Source organism: Vanacampus margaritifer, chromosome 3 (assembly GCF_051991255.1).
Source record: "Vanacampus margaritifer isolate UIUO_Vmar chromosome 3, RoL_Vmar_1.0, whole genome shotgun sequence".
In the NCBI taxonomy this organism is placed as follows: domain Eukaryota; kingdom Metazoa; phylum Chordata; class Actinopteri; order Syngnathiformes; family Syngnathidae; genus Vanacampus; species Vanacampus margaritifer.
Genome location: NC_135434.1, coordinates 16,015,253 through 16,030,888, shown reverse-complemented (window position 1 = coordinate 16,030,888; position 15,636 = coordinate 16,015,253). Strand labels below are relative to the sequence as shown.

General features: G+C 40.8%; 1 protein-coding gene across 1 annotated transcript in view; it reads left to right on the top strand.

The window, feature by feature from the left end:
• Positions 1-3,099: 3,099 nt before the first annotated feature.
• The window catches only part of rorb (RAR-related orphan receptor B), a 30,766-nt gene continuing 18,229 nt past the window's right edge, over positions 3,100-15,636 (top strand). The window contains exon 1 of the mRNA XM_077560566.1: positions 3,100-3,426. Coding sequence (XP_077416692.1) covers positions 3,420-3,426 — 7 coding nt within the window. The 5' untranslated portion in view covers positions 3,100-3,419. The remainder of the gene's footprint in view (positions 3,427-15,636) is intronic.

Here is a 15,636-nt window from a genome sequence, read left to right as displayed (position 1 = left end):
CAATTTTGTTTTTGCTCCCATTTTTTTATGAGACAAACTCAAAGGTCTTAAACTTCTTCCACATACACAATATCACCATTTCTCTCAAAATTTTTCACAAACCAGTCTAAATCTGTGACAGTGAGCACTTCTCTTTTGCCGAAATAATCCATCCCACCTCACAGGTGTGTCATATCAAGATGCTGATTTGACACCATGATTAGTGCGCAGGTGTAAGTGGACAGTCTAAGGCACATCTGTGCACTAATCAGCATCTTGATATGGCACACCTATGAGGTGGGATGGATTATCTCGGCAAAGGAGAAGTGCCCACTATCACTGATTTAGACTGGTTTGTGAACATTATTTGAGATAAATTGTGATATTTTGTATGTTGAAAAAGTTTCAGATCTTTGAGTTCATTTCATAAAAAATGTGTTGTGTTTATATTTTTGTTGAGTATATAATGGTACTCAGCGTTGGTTAAGTAGCTAATTTAATTCAATTTTAAAGAATTTTGTGGGCCACTGAGGTGAATATGATTCTTGCTAACAATTTAAAGTAAATTACTTTTTTTATATAATGGAGGCCCTGCATCATATCTGGGGCTCAGTGCTTTAACATGTGCATTAATCTGGCTCCCGTGGTTACCGGGAAAAAAAGTCAAGGGAGGTATTAAGACAGTTGGGTTTGGCTCACATTTCAGGACCAAAAGCACCATAAAACGGGGAAAAAAAGCAAAAAGAATGAATCTGCAATTCTAAGGATTGAGATAGAACAGACAAGAAGAAAAGGAAAAGAAGAAGGAGGCAGAGGAATATAAAGGCAGAGAATCGGACCTGAGATTGCATCTCTGTGCCGAATGCAGTTTTCTCCTCCTCCAAGTTGGGCCCTTAGGCATGGCCCGGTCTGCTTCTCCTGCTTACCACCATATGGACACTCCAGACCTCATCACGTCCTGCCTTCATGTTCAGTTTCATCACATAATCTACAATCTTGGACACACTTTAAGCAAATTACCAGTTGTCTCTTTTGGCTCGGGAACAATTGTTTCAAAATAGGGGGGTAATCCATTTTAAAGCCTCATATTAAATGAAGTCCACACATGGCACAGATCACATACAGACAAATTTGTACGGCAAATGGAATGATTTGATTTTAAAGAGCTAGCTATAAGCCCCTCCCCGTTGCTGTCTTTCACTGTCTTGCCTCTGTCTGCCTGTCTTCAAGAGACGTTCCACCCTGACCAGTCTGGGATTTTATCACGCTTGCTTTGGTCATTACATCACAATTATGGAGCTGTTGGTATGGGAGAAATAAGGGACGAAAAAGGAGGAGTGGAAAAAAATGCGACAGATAAAATGTAGGTCAGTGGAGATGCGCTCGGGGCAGTTTCTCTCTCTCCGTGGTTGTGAGTCTCTCTCTCCGTGGGCCACAGCTAAAGAGGCTAAGAGACTGGGGGGTGAAAGTGCCTCCAACCTGCACCTGCCTCTTTTGCTAGCGCGCACAGACCGACGGAAGCATCAACAGTGTTACCTCTCAGACAACTACTCCAATGGCAGACGTTGAGCACCAGGCGTGACGCTAACCCGGTGTGACAGGGAGAGATCTTTTCACAACAGACAGGACGCACGCTCATTTCTGCACCTTCATGATATGATTACTTTTTAACTTGGCTGATATACTTTAAAAAACGCCAAAGAAGTCCGAGTGGGGTCCAGGGAGACCTTGTGGTAGAGAGCGCAGTCACATGGAAACACATTTTGGGCCTAGTCATCAATCACATATTATCTCATCTTTTTACTCATGTAAAGAGGCAAAATGGCCACTAGATGGATAAAAATAGGTTGATTTTGCTGTTTAATTCATATTCCACAAATATTAATAAGAATGTCACATTTAGACTTCGGGCGGGGGGGGGGGGGGTGGTATAAAATATATTGGGGGGTGGCATGGCTCAATGGTAGAGCAGTTGTCTTGGAGGTTGAGGGTTCGAACCCAGGCCACTCAACCCCCAGTGAATGAGTAGTGTAGGGTGGAAATTCACTAGCTAAATGAAGTATCATATTATTGTAAAGATTTTTTTTTCAGGTTGTCTTCTCCTTTAATTAACATGGATATAACATTGAGGTAAAGGGGCTACCTTGCAAAATTACAAATAATAATCAAAAATAATGAATTAAAAAATTCCAGACATTTCCATCCTGCGACATACAATTTACACATATGAACCCCATTGAGATAATTATTTGTAACTATGGTACTGATTTTCACTTCCAGATCATCAGAATCTGTTACATAAACTTTGGTCATGCATACAACATGCATGATTAGAATTGCGTAAAGCCTCCAGTGTCAGCCATTGCGGCCCTATATCATCTGTCTGCTAGGCCAGTACAATATGTGCGTATTTCTCAGAGGAAGTACAAGACCCCACCCTGAAAGCCACCCCGAAGGATACCTGAGACAAGTTGTGTCATCGGAGCTGCTCTTCTTTCTGTGACATATACTGTACAGTATCATTAACCTCCATGTACAGTAGATTAGCACTGATACGGTTCTGCTCTGGTCTTAAGTAACTTTTAACAGTGTCACAATTGGTATTCAAGCTGACAATCACCAATAAACTATACAATAAATGACTTTTGGTCACAAAACAGCCATAATTGTACATCCCTGTGATTATTGTTTAAATAATTTATAGCCACTCCAAAGTGAATATGATTTACTATGTAAAGACAGAATCTTGTACTGGAGTCATGTAAATATGTTACGCTCTAAAAAATAATCTGATTTTCGGGATATACCTGATTAGCCACATCTACATGAGTCTCTTTTTAAATCATGGAGTCAGAAAATCTGTGCATGATAAAGGGTTGACACACTTTTTTTTGTGTGCATGTTTGAAAACAACCAACACTATATTGCACTGGGCTGATTAAATGTGGAGGGCGATGTATTAGCGCCAGTGTGCGTTTAGCCTGCGTGCGTGCGTGTGCGTGTGTGTGTATGTGTCGGCTGCAGGCTGAGCGGGAGAGAGTGGGAGGAGCGGAAAGTGCTCCGATCCAATCCGAGGTGGCGGGCAAAGCCTCTCCAACACGCTCTTCCCTCCCTCGGCCGGCAGAAAACAGTCGAACCCTCCCATAGAGGTGAGAGCGCAGATGTCATGAAAGCGACCGCAAGACCAGAGCGCAAGCACCGACACGCCGAAGCACCTCAGTCCGCCTCCCCGCGCCTCCTTCTGGGATGCTTTTAGCGCACAAGCCGCCTCCAAGCAGGGCAGCCAGCGGGCGTCGACGCAGATCGTCGACACTCTTTTAGTAGTTATTTGTTATTTTGAACAGAGGATCTTGCCCGCCGAGACGCCAATTTTGATTTTAGTATTTGTGTTTGTTTCTTCATGACTGCTGCTTTGGGAAGTGAGACGCAACAGCAACACCATGCGAGGTAAGAGCAACAACTCCACGCGGGCACGCGGTGGTGGGATTTGCCGCATGTCATGTTGCACCTTGAAAGTTTATTTGAGGGAGTTTTTTTTGTGTTAGTCAATTTCACGAATCATCATGCACGGTACACAATGAAGTAAAGTTTATTTGCGTGCGTCAAAAGTGAACAAGTCCACGCGCGTAAAGCGATTGGAAATTAAAAGTGGCGCCTGATTAATCACCTCAGTCAATCCACATCAGCTCGCCGGCCGGAAATTGCCACTTGAGGATGTGACAGGAAACACTTTTTTTTTATTCGTCTCAAATTGATTCGAGGTTGTGTAAAAAAAAAAAGGGAAAAAAAGTTTATTGGACGTTCCAGGGCCACTTGTCGTGCGCTCCACTAACCCATTTCTCTGCAAGGCAGCCGACATGTTCAATTTCAACGTCAATGTCTTGTTGCCGGCTCTCTCGCACTCTCTCTCTCACTCTCAAACACACACACACACGCACGCGTGCACATACAAACACGCGCCCAATCCTGCGTACCGCCATTCTCAGCATTTTCCTACTTTTCTCCATGTGCAGTGTTAGATATAAAACAGTTTTGTATATTGTTTCTAGTTTATGCACATTTGCGGTGGGGCCTATTTGGAATGTTCTATACTGAGTCTTATTGTGCAATTCAGGCTCAAACTATAAGCTGCATCAGTGAACTTTATGGAAATGTGTTTTGTCTTTAAAAACAATGACTTCAAACCTTACTAGTAAAAACAACGTTTTAACGATGTGAACTATATGGATCTAGGTAGCCATTAAATGTGATTATTATTGTTGTAATCAGTGAATGTTTTTACTAGAATTGTTTTAAAAAAAATACTGAAAACGAATTACTCAGTAAAAGAGTGGATTAAAGTGGATTGTTATGCATAAATATGTTGTATTTCTTTATACCAAAAATGTGTGGGGATAGTGAATAATATATTCCGCAATAAACCAATATCAAGATTGTTTAATTGAAAAATAAACAATGATATACAATTGACGTAAAATTATGAACACCCCTCAAGAACTGCATCTATATTTATCATCTGTTCGCTGTCATGTTTTATGTGTTTGGATGTCATTTCATATTTTCTGCTTAAGGCCGTCACATCCTTGAGCCAGAAAAACAAAAACAAAGCAAAAAACCCAAAACATAGCGCCCCGCTCATTCCGTCATCATAGGCCGAACTCCTCTATCATGCACCTTGCGTTTTGTTCACATTATAGCGACTACTCTTGTGCATGGGGGGGTGTTCAAGGGGGGGGATTCTACGGGAAGCTCCAGCTTTCACTTTACAGCCACGGTTAGCAGAGGAGGCCCCTGAAGCGTCTCTCTCTCTATCTCTCTCTCTCTCTCTCACCCCTCGTTCGCCATCTCTATCTCTCTCCATCTTCCTCTCTCCCTCTGCACGCCCGAAAGGGTTTTGTCAGATAGAATTAAATCAGTGTGGGCAGCGCGCCCCCCACTCTCAACCTGTGTGTGTGTGTCTCAGCTGCCCTTACATAGAAATGTGCTCACAACCACAAGGTTATAAAAAATAGAGGCCTCTCATGTGCCGTGGTAATTATGATTTAACAGTAGCCACAACTCGTGAAGTTCCGACTGACTATGATGTCACCCATATTGTCAGGCGAGGAAAACAAAAACTGAAAGGAAAAAAAAGGGATCCAAAAATATAATGCGGGCCTCACAAAATGCATGTTGTGGCTTTGCAAAATGGTTCAAATATGAAATCTTCTTCTCATCTAAAACACCATGACAGAGTTGTAAGTAAATCATATTCATATAAACAAACATCTTAGAAGAGCAAAACAGAGTGTTTTTACTCTTCTTGTGTCAGACGAGAAAGTTTGCGCCACCTCGATGCACCGAGGTCAAAGAGTTCAGCATGCCCAAGCGGCCCAAGCGGTTGAGGGCGGGAGAGTGACGGTCAAAGCGTCATTCGATCGCCTCTGCCAGTGATATGTGTCAATCATTCACAATCTCACACACTATGTCACCGTGGGAACGATAGGTCAAAGGTGTCACAACAGGTGCGCTGACGTTGTACATATTGCATATTGTTTTTATTTCCACTTAACACACACACAGTCGACTCGTACGCATGACGGCCTCATGCCAATAGAATTTGTTCCATCCTGTTGTGCCGTGGAGGCTCGCGCATTGATCCGTCCGATTCCGAAGCATCCCGAGATCGATTTTTCATCAAATCCAACGGAAGCAGTCTGTTCAGATAAATCCATGGCGCGTCACTCGGATGACATTACTTCAACCATTACGTGATCCTGAAATGTACTTTTTTGATATTTTTATACAAAGTGAGACGACAATCCAAATGATCTCAGATGAGAAAGGAGTCGAACCGGGATATGGGCAACCCCCCCCACACATTCATTCTTTAAACACCAAACCACTGAGGTTAGGGTTTCCACTGTTACTATTTTTATTTCATCCTGTCGAATCCACAATTATCGGGGCCCGAGTGGTCTGTTGTCGGACTGAGTTAGCGTCGATTGTGTTGTTTATTGTGTGTTTGTGCTGACTAATGGCGAGTGTTATGTAAGAAGAGAGGAGAGATTACCCCAAACCCATGCAGGCCACATTGTTAATCCCTCAACACAGCCCTACTGACTGAACTACGGCTTGGATGCTGTTGCAACACACACGAGGGACTCGTATCCCGCTGGCAACACACAAGCTAGCAGATACCACAGTCTATTCCTCTCAACCGCGCTTGTGTGTGTGCGTGTGGGCCGATGGCACTCCTGTAGTCCCACTGAGCCGCTATCATAGCTCATGTTTGTTTAGCATGCGCTCAGTGTAGACTTCATGTTGGTTTTATCCCGCCGTCGCTATCTCGGGGATATGAAGCGAACTGTGTCCCCCTTCTTTCCGCAGACTCTCCGTTTTCTTTAAATCTTAATACACACAAAGCGTGGGCTATATGGCACGCTTGAGTTTGTGTAGCCACTTTATCTACGCCATGAGGGATTTTCAGCCCTGAACCACTCCTAAACTCTAAATCTGCCTTGAAGTCATAAGTCCTCTTATGCCAATTTTCCTGATCCATGGAGGAAGTGTGTCTCCGAGGAGCGACAACAATATTCAATATTCACATTTTTCTCAGATTTAGGCAGAAGTTTGTTTGAGGCGCTGCTTAATCACAATTTTTTTGTTGGAAGAGGGGGGGGGGGGTATACATCAGAACATCTGAAAAGAAAATGATATTGTTGCTTTTCATTACCATTTGTGTAGAAAGAGAGATGTCCGATACCACTTTTTTCACACCAGTATGAGTACTCAACTCTTGAGTAGTCACAGATACCAATACCAAGTAGTTTGATATGAATGTATCCCAGAAAAAAAAGAAAGAAAAAAAACACAACAGCAGATAAAAAAATTTAAGAATGCGCTATATATCCAAATATAGCATTTGTCCTTAAAATTATTCATTTTTTATCGTAAAATGGCCACAAGAAAGTGGCCAATAGCTATCGGCCCAATACCTGATATCAGTACTCTCCCATCCCTACACAGTACATTTTGTAGTGTGCATTTTACTCTAAAGAGAGTAAAATTTACACTTGGAAGATAGTAAAATATTCAGAGTAACTTTTACTCAAAGTATTTTTTACTGTGTACGAGAGAATTGGCCTATCCCATGACAAAAAACAAAAACCTTTTTCACTCAGAAATTTAAAGTAAAGTTTAGAAAGAATTTTTTTAAATACATTTTACTAGTTTTTAAGTTACACAAGGGTCGAGGAACGAACTCACGACCTTCAGCTTGGGAGAGTGCCAATCTACCACCTGAGCTATGCCACTCCTAATGTTTACCAATATCCAAAAGGAGACCAAAAATATGGTTTTTGGTCTTGGAGGTACGAAGAGTCCAGCTGACACAAGTGATATAGTAACGAACAGTTGGAGTGGCATGACTCCCAACTTGAAGTTGTGGGTTTGTTCTTCAACCCTTGAGGGACTTTATTATTTAACAAATAATCATAATAAACTAGTAAAATGTAGTCAAAATCTCTCCTTGCAAAATGTACTAACTAAAAATCTTTAATAGTTTTTTTTTTCATGGAATGGGCAAATTCTCTCAATAAAAATACTTTGAGTGAAATTTACTGTGAATATTTTACTCTCTTCCGAGTGTAAATTGTACTCTGTTTATAGTGGGACCAAAATAGACTCTGTAAATTTACTGTGTAGTAGAAAGAGATACAAAGAGCAAAGTTATGAGACCCCAAAAGTGGCCATGGCTAATCATCCTCTATAAGAAGAGTGTGTAACGGCCATTATTGTCTTCTTCTTCTTCTTCATTTCGACCAGATTATGTGTGAAATGATTTCATTTTCTGCACTTGTAGATGGAGATCTGATTTAAGGTGAACAAACGTTAAAGCAGGCATTTAAAATTAGGAGATAAAAGAACAAGGAAGGGAGGGAGAATGAGACCGAGATAAGAAAGGAGAGCAATTAAAAGATTTAAGGGTTACATAATAAAGTAAGCGTGCATGCGAGTGTGTCTGCCAAAAATGTGCTTCAAGTGGAGGTTATGCTGTTCATTTGTACGCGCCAAATAGACATTGAGTGGAACTGGTAGACGTACACACACATATATAGATACTGTGATCAGATTACTTTTGCAAACTGTAGTCGCCCTCAGCGGGGGAATAACGAGCGCCTGGCTGCGCCCGTAACGGCGGCATCCAAAGTCCACACTTGAAAATTGCTGCTTATCTAACACAAAATCAGATTACTCCGTGTACCGTAGGTTTGTGTCAGCTTTACATTGCCACCTCGTTTTATGAATATGCATAGCGACACATTGGAAATAAAACACTTTTTCCATATGATGAGCAAAAAAAAGGGGTTTGTTCAAGTTATCAGTAGAGCGCACGTACGATTAGTTACTGTGTGTCTTCTAAGAGCATGTCTGTGAATGTTGCCACTAACTGAAGGTGTTGGCAGGTGCAACAATAAGCCTGTGACTTAGCCGACCGCATCTTTTCTTAATGACAAAGATTAGCTTGTTTTAGTTCTTGTAATCCCATTGAAGAGATTCTTATTAGGACTATCTTTCCTTCTCTTCATCCTCTCCTCTCTCTCTCTTTCTGTCGCTCTCTCTTGAGCAACCTCACTTAGCCCAAGTGCGTGCGTGTACGTGCGTGCGCCCGCGTGAACAACCGCTGCAAAGTTGCCAGCAGTTGACGTGAGGTCTCTTATCATTCCTTCGTAAAGGGAATGAAATTATGAAATCAAAACCGCTGCCGCTTTTCCTCACTCGACTCCAATTTAACGTTGATAATGTATTCTGTTAAATCATGCCACTAGAGAGAGAGAGAGAGAGAGAGAGAGAGAGAGAGAGAGAGAGAGAGCGAAAGCAGGTGAAGAGCAGAGCAGGCTGTGTGTGAGTCTTTGTGATCAATTTGCCTCCGCGAGAGATGCCCCTGGGGCCACTTTGGGGAGAACCTTGTTAGGCTGAGTTAAATTGTTGCCCGAGGCGAGCTATTAGCGGCCATCCCTGAGAGAGGACACACACATCGCATGCCCTCGCACTTAAACGCACACGCATGCATTCAAACGCACAGATCAGCTCCGACGGCCTCTCATTCATATGCTCGTGTTCACTCTGGATTCACTCGCAGGAATAGAGAAACACAAGAACCCTAACTTGAGGCAGTCAAGTGTAAAAAGATTCAGTTACTGGAAAAAAAAAAAAAAAGATGGCTTTCACAGTCGCAAGTGTGAAAAAAAAAATCAGGGAGTTCAACCAAAGTACTACAAATACCTTGGCTAAGTCGCTTAAGGATTACGTGGGTTGTGTGCAATTTCAGCCCATTTATCAACTGTACATTCAATATGTTTTTATTGCTTATAATGTTTCAACCGAGTTCTTCCCTATCAAGTAAAATTGAGCATAGGATTAAAAGACAAAAATAAATATCTGCTCTATCAGATGACAAATATTTTGTCATACACTATTTGGTAACAAGTAGTTTGAAATGGATATACAGTATGTATAAGGCAGCGGTAGACTCATTAGCCATTAGCAACGAAAGGATAATTACTAGGGATGGGCGAGTACCGATACCAGGTAATGAGACATTTGAACGATAGAAAATCGCCATTCATTTCATGCAATTTTAAGGGGAAATATTGCATTGATGTATATACGCCTTTTTTTTAAATTATCTGTCATTGTTTGTTTTTTGGGGAGGTGGGGGGATGTTATTTATCGAAAGTACTAGTGGTATCTGTACTTGGTATCAGTGACTACTCAAGCATTGCGGTTCACCATTTGGAGTCACTGTTTTAGTGCAATTTTACTTCTTTTTTTTTTTACTGTAGTGTGCCTATATTTTAAAATATATGAAGGTTTGAGAGTATTTAAACAAGAGGAAATGTGAGAAATGTTAATGCTTGTCTGAGAAAAGTGTATAAAGTGTGCAGTGAGGGGTTTTACAGCCTTAAAACGTGTTTTGGGAACGTTAACCCCAGCGATAAACAAGGGAACACTTTACACGGTCTGAAAAAAGTGGCATCAAACCTCTCTAATAATTACATGAAACTTTTGATCAAATGCAATGGAAGAATAGTTCTGTGTCCAATACAGCTTGAATGGACAAAATGAGACTAATCTAGACTGATTGTCTGGATCGGGATCAGACGATATTTTGAATTTTAGTTCAGCTGTAATGTCATAATTTGCCCAATTGATCAATGATGTCATTGATCAGCTCCACAAAATAAGACATTACATCTTATATTTAATGTTTATGTTCAGCATTTTTTGAATATTTGGTTGTTTTTTTTTCATATCCAATTCAATTGACGTTAATTATACATGGGTTTTGGCTACTCGTGGGCTGGGCCAGGTACTATCCCCCACGAATGATGGTGGTCGACTATAGAGTAAATATAAAAGTTTTTAAATAGATACTGTATATTTCTCAATCTTTGGATCTAATTGGTGATTGGTTATTGTTTTTTTTCTAACTCTTTGATCACTTGATCAGCCGCAAAATCTTGATCGTGTAAAGCCCATTGAAAGCACAATTTTCCAACATTACTGTAAGAAATAGATTAGACACACTGACACTTTATGTTGCATTTCAACGAGTGTCCTAAAAGAAGTTAAATGTGCAGTAAAACCTGTGTGATAAAATCCTATTTTAGTCTTCAAACAATTAAAACGGAATTGAAAGTTTGTTTTTTTTTTTCAGAAAAAAATTCTGGTATGGTGGTTTTCACATAAATGTTCGAATTCAGTATAATTCAATGTTGTTGTTATTATTATTATTATCATTATTATTATTATAAAAAGCAAGGATGATGTAAGGTACATTATTGGACCGACAGGCGTTATTTAGTACATACGAGGATGCGATATATTTTCTTCCTCCTCTCAATCTTCACATTTCACATTTCTATAGTGAATCGCAGCCTCCTACACGGTTTTGCATTTGATGCACACATTCAGTAGGCCTGATTCTAAAAGCTCACTGCTTCCGTTGCATTTAGCGGTTTGAGCGCTCCTTACCCTTTAAGTATACAAGAAATGAAGACTTTTGTCTTTGTCTTTGCCTGCCCTGGCCTGTCCCTCCCTTTCCTTCTATTAGTCTTTCTAACCTTTCTTTAGCTCTCTGGGATAGCCACCTTTTTTCTCTCCCTTCCCCCCTCAAAGACACACACACTGTCATCTACGATTAGACTCAAGAGAAACACCATAGGAGGAGCATTGAAGGAGGATGAGGACATGGCCAACGCCAACAAACGATATTTTCCCACCCCAGGAGGGAACGACATCACTCAGTGTGTGTAAACATCTTCTCCTGTAAGTTCGTTCCCTCGGTCCAAGCAAAATATGGACACAACCGCCCCGTCGGTGTCGCGGCTCAGCTCAGTGCGCGCGCACGTGCGTGTGCTGACGTGAGGACCAAGTCATGACGGCGATGTGCGTGCGTGTCTCATGGCTGACTTAAGGATCATAATGACCAGATGCAGACCTCTCACACTTGGACCCGTTCCACTCTGATGCGTTCACTCGGTCCTTAAGGAAAGGTTAAAGGCTGTCAGGGTCCTACGGGTCACTCAGAGGACTGAAGGGCGCGAGTATGTGCGTGTGTACAGTGAACATGAGAGGAAGATCAGAGGAGGCAGATGGGCAGACTCGGTGTGTGTGCGTATATGTTTTGGGGCAGGGGTTGGGTTTACCCTGTGGATTTTTTCCCACGCCTCCTTCTCCTCTTATCCATATGAGGACACATGCTGCATTGGATGGGAGACTGTGTGTGTGTGTTGGAGAAGGGGAGGGGGTTAAGCATAGAATGTCATACTGTACTGTCTGTTTTTTGCAAAGCAGCTCGCAGTAATTTATGCATTCAAGCATATCTGAATGTGTTGCAAATTTTGTGCGTGAGCGTGTGTGTGTATGCGAGAGAATCGATGCACTGGATAACAGCCAGTGGCCCCCTTCTGTTCCCTCTCTGCGGTGTCCAATCACACTGCAGCACAATATTCTTTGAGCAAGCTGCAGCTGATCCCAGACCTGCTATCTGAGCAATTACCCAGAGTGCTTTGTGGCTGCATGGCAAGCTGGACAAGCTCATGCCCTCTGACACACAGCATGGGGGTGGTAGGGCAAGAGAGACTGTTTTTATGACAGTTTGTACATATGTGTGTGGAGACTGTTGTGCTGGCAAAATGTGTGTGTGCGTGTGTGTGTGGGGGGGTGATGACGATGGATTTTATGGGGCTGGGAGAAGCAAAATGCATGTACAGTTCTTGACAAATTTAAACCACCGCCTAATGGAAGCGGTCAAAATTAATTGTATTTTTCTGTAATGATGAAGCCACACTGTAAAAAAAACTGTAATTTAACATTTCTTTCTGTATTTTAAACATACCAATTCATTTACAAAAATAAACTCTGATTTTACATGTCAAGTGTAAAATAACATGAATCACTGTAACTGTAAAAACACACAATATTTTTGTTCTTTTACAACAACAAAAAACTCCATTAGAAATACATATATTGATTTTTAAAACATGTTCACAAATGTATCATAATTTCACAAATATTTGTCTGTTATTTAATGGAATGAAATGTAAAATTCAACTTAAAAGATTTTTTTGTTATTATTATATTTACTGAGAAATTAGCAGTAAAAAAAAAATCATATTTTTACCAAAAGTTAAAATTACTACAATTTGTCTGTTATTTAATGGAATAAAATGTAAAATTCTACTTTAAAACATTTTTTAAAAATGATATTTACTGAGAAATTAGCAGTAAAAATCTTAATTTACCACAATTTCTTTGTGAATTGACAATTTTTTTAAAGTGAAAATAACTACAATTTCTGCAATGTCCTATAGATGGTAGCATTCGTTGTATTAACATTTATTTTGAAAGGACGTCTAATTTTATGAGAAAGTAACTTTCTGTTATTTCACAGTAATTTTCTGGCGCCCCAACTGCCAGAAAATTACATTTTTTTTTAAGATTTTTTTTTCACAGTGCACCAGTAACTCTTAAACTGAAGTAACATTTTTAGCACAAAGTAGTCAGTGGTTGAATTTGTGGCTCAAATTTGGTTACAAAAACATGAATTTGTGTTAAAGCACAAGATACTGGATGGACTCAGACAAATAAGTGGTGGTAGGTCTATAGTAAATGTGTTCAGTCACTGTACATGCTGCAATAGCGTGACAAAGACATGTTTGGCGGCAGGGGTGGGACCCGGCGGCAAGGGGGGCACGCCGTTGCCGATGTGTGTGGCATTGTGATTATTATTTTAAAACACAGCAGGCTGTAAACTCACACAACTAGTGGAAGGTTGTTTCAAACCTCGTGCTAGCATGGAAGCATGCGTCCATCCTGAGTTTAGATGTAAACAATCTGTTACTAAATACTAACAATGGAAGCAATCTGGTCAAGTTGTGAAAGATACTAAAAAAAAATAAAAAATACAGGCTACTTTTTGTCTAAGGTGACCAGATGTTCCGGTTAAACGTGACTTGTTTTGAGCCCTGTGTCTCAACTGCCCATAGATTTTTCCAGTCGCATTATTTCGTCCCGCTTTTACACAGATCCTTTGCACACAGTTGTCATACCCATTCATACGACTAATCTAACTACATCTTATGGCTAACAGGCATGTTTTCATCATACCGAAACCAGAACCACAACTTCCTGTCTCTGTGTCTAAGAATCATGAGAAATTTAGTCATCGGACACATTGCAATGTGTGACCAGCACGAAGTTAACGGCACAGCCAGCTTCAAATAGCTGCCGGGACCAATCAAAAAAAGGTTGGATATTGGTCAGTGCAATGAATTGTTTAGCGCCGTTGAACTGTCAAACAAGATAGCATTTTGCATTAGCTAAAGCAATAACACAACGGTCACCATATTGGCTACTGATTGAATTTATTTTTTTTTTAAATGCCTGGTGAGAATTTATAGTCTATTTGTCTATCAGCAAAATTTTGAAAATCTGACTACCCTAATTTTGGCCCACTCCTTTTGCGGTATCAACCACTCTGTAGCTAAAGGCTGGCACTAGCTAGTTTGTTTGCAGTCTGATAAGTGGTAAACACAAAATGTCATTCTTCTCATATAAATCAAATATTTGTTCTTGTATTAGATGTCGAGCTGTTGCTTTTTTCTTTATAAAAAGTTACGCTCTGTTGCACTAATATGACTTTATCCAAAGTAGATGCAGTTATTACCATTTTGCCTACATAGCCTGTGGTGGAAGACCAAGCCAGATCATGAATATGTTACGTGTGCACGTGACGTGACAAGCTGAACTCATTTTTTTATCACTTGGTAGAAACATAGCTGAAGTGTGTACGGGAGTATTGTTTGGGATGTATAGCAATCAGGATTATAATAGTTTAGGATTTTTCATTATAGTTAGTTTTAACTCTTTTACTGCCAAAGACGTTAAATGACGTTCTGCAAAAACCTACGGAGGAGCGCCAAAGACGTTAAAAGACGTCCTCCCATTTTTTATTTTTTATTTTTTGAAACGGGTGCTGGGAAGGCTTGCAGAGCTCTCCTGAAAGTTTTAAGCAGGTTTTTTGAGCCTAATGACTATTTTTGGCCCCTAGAGGGCAGCGATGACTCTCTTTTGACAAGATCGGGTGGGCGTCAGTAGAGGCGGAGCTAGAGCGTTGAGCAGGAGATCAGAATGGAAAACAAAGGAAAAATGGCGGCCGGTCGCGAGGAGCTAACGCCAGAGCCGTTTTTTTCAAAGACCAAAAGCATCGCTAAAAAAGCACATTGTTGATGACGATCATCATCATCGATGATGAAGATGATGGTGACTCCGTGGTTGGAAAGCATTGACGCGGCAGTAGAAGACGTTAGATGGAGCTAGATGGAGGAGGGAACGGGCAATGGCGAGCGTTTGCAAGCAACTCTACACTTACAAGACGAAAGGCATCGACCAACGCTAAAATAGTACATTGATATCCATGATGATGAAGGTGAATCCGAGCTTGACGGCGAAATTGGAACCGCTGACGCGGCGGCTATGACGGTGTCGTAACGCGGAGCGCAACCGAGCACGCACAGGCGGACGTTCGATCGGACGACGGAGAGTGCCCCGAGTCCAATGCATATTCATCGGAGGAAGTGTGTACAGTCTGCTACTTGCTTTTTATTCCCCGGAAAAAAAGGCCGTCAAGAAAGTGTAACGTTTGCACGCAAAACGGACCAATGTGAAAGTGAAATTAAACTGTTGTGCGAGTCCTGGCGTCTCCTTGCACGCAGGAGAGCGTTACAAAAGGAAAAACTGTATTTGAAACATCCACATAATTGTAAGTAGTACCACAGTTGCACACATTTGTAAATAGTTTGCGAAATTGTTTTGTCAAATTGTTACACTGTTGAATGGAAATAAACGTATTTTGCAATCAAAAAACACTTTTTCATTGTTGGTGAAAGCGTTTTACAGAAGTAAAGCACTATTTAGGTGTTTGTGGCATCATTCATGGACAAAAAGAAGTGTACAATTCACTAGAGTGCATGAAATAACATCGTTTCACAAAAAGCTCTTTTTCTCCGTTTTTTGTTTCAAAAGAGAGAATTTCGGTGAAAGTAACCATTTTCTATTGTTGATTACTGAAGAACGGAATAAGGTAGAAACAAACTTTTTTTTCTGATG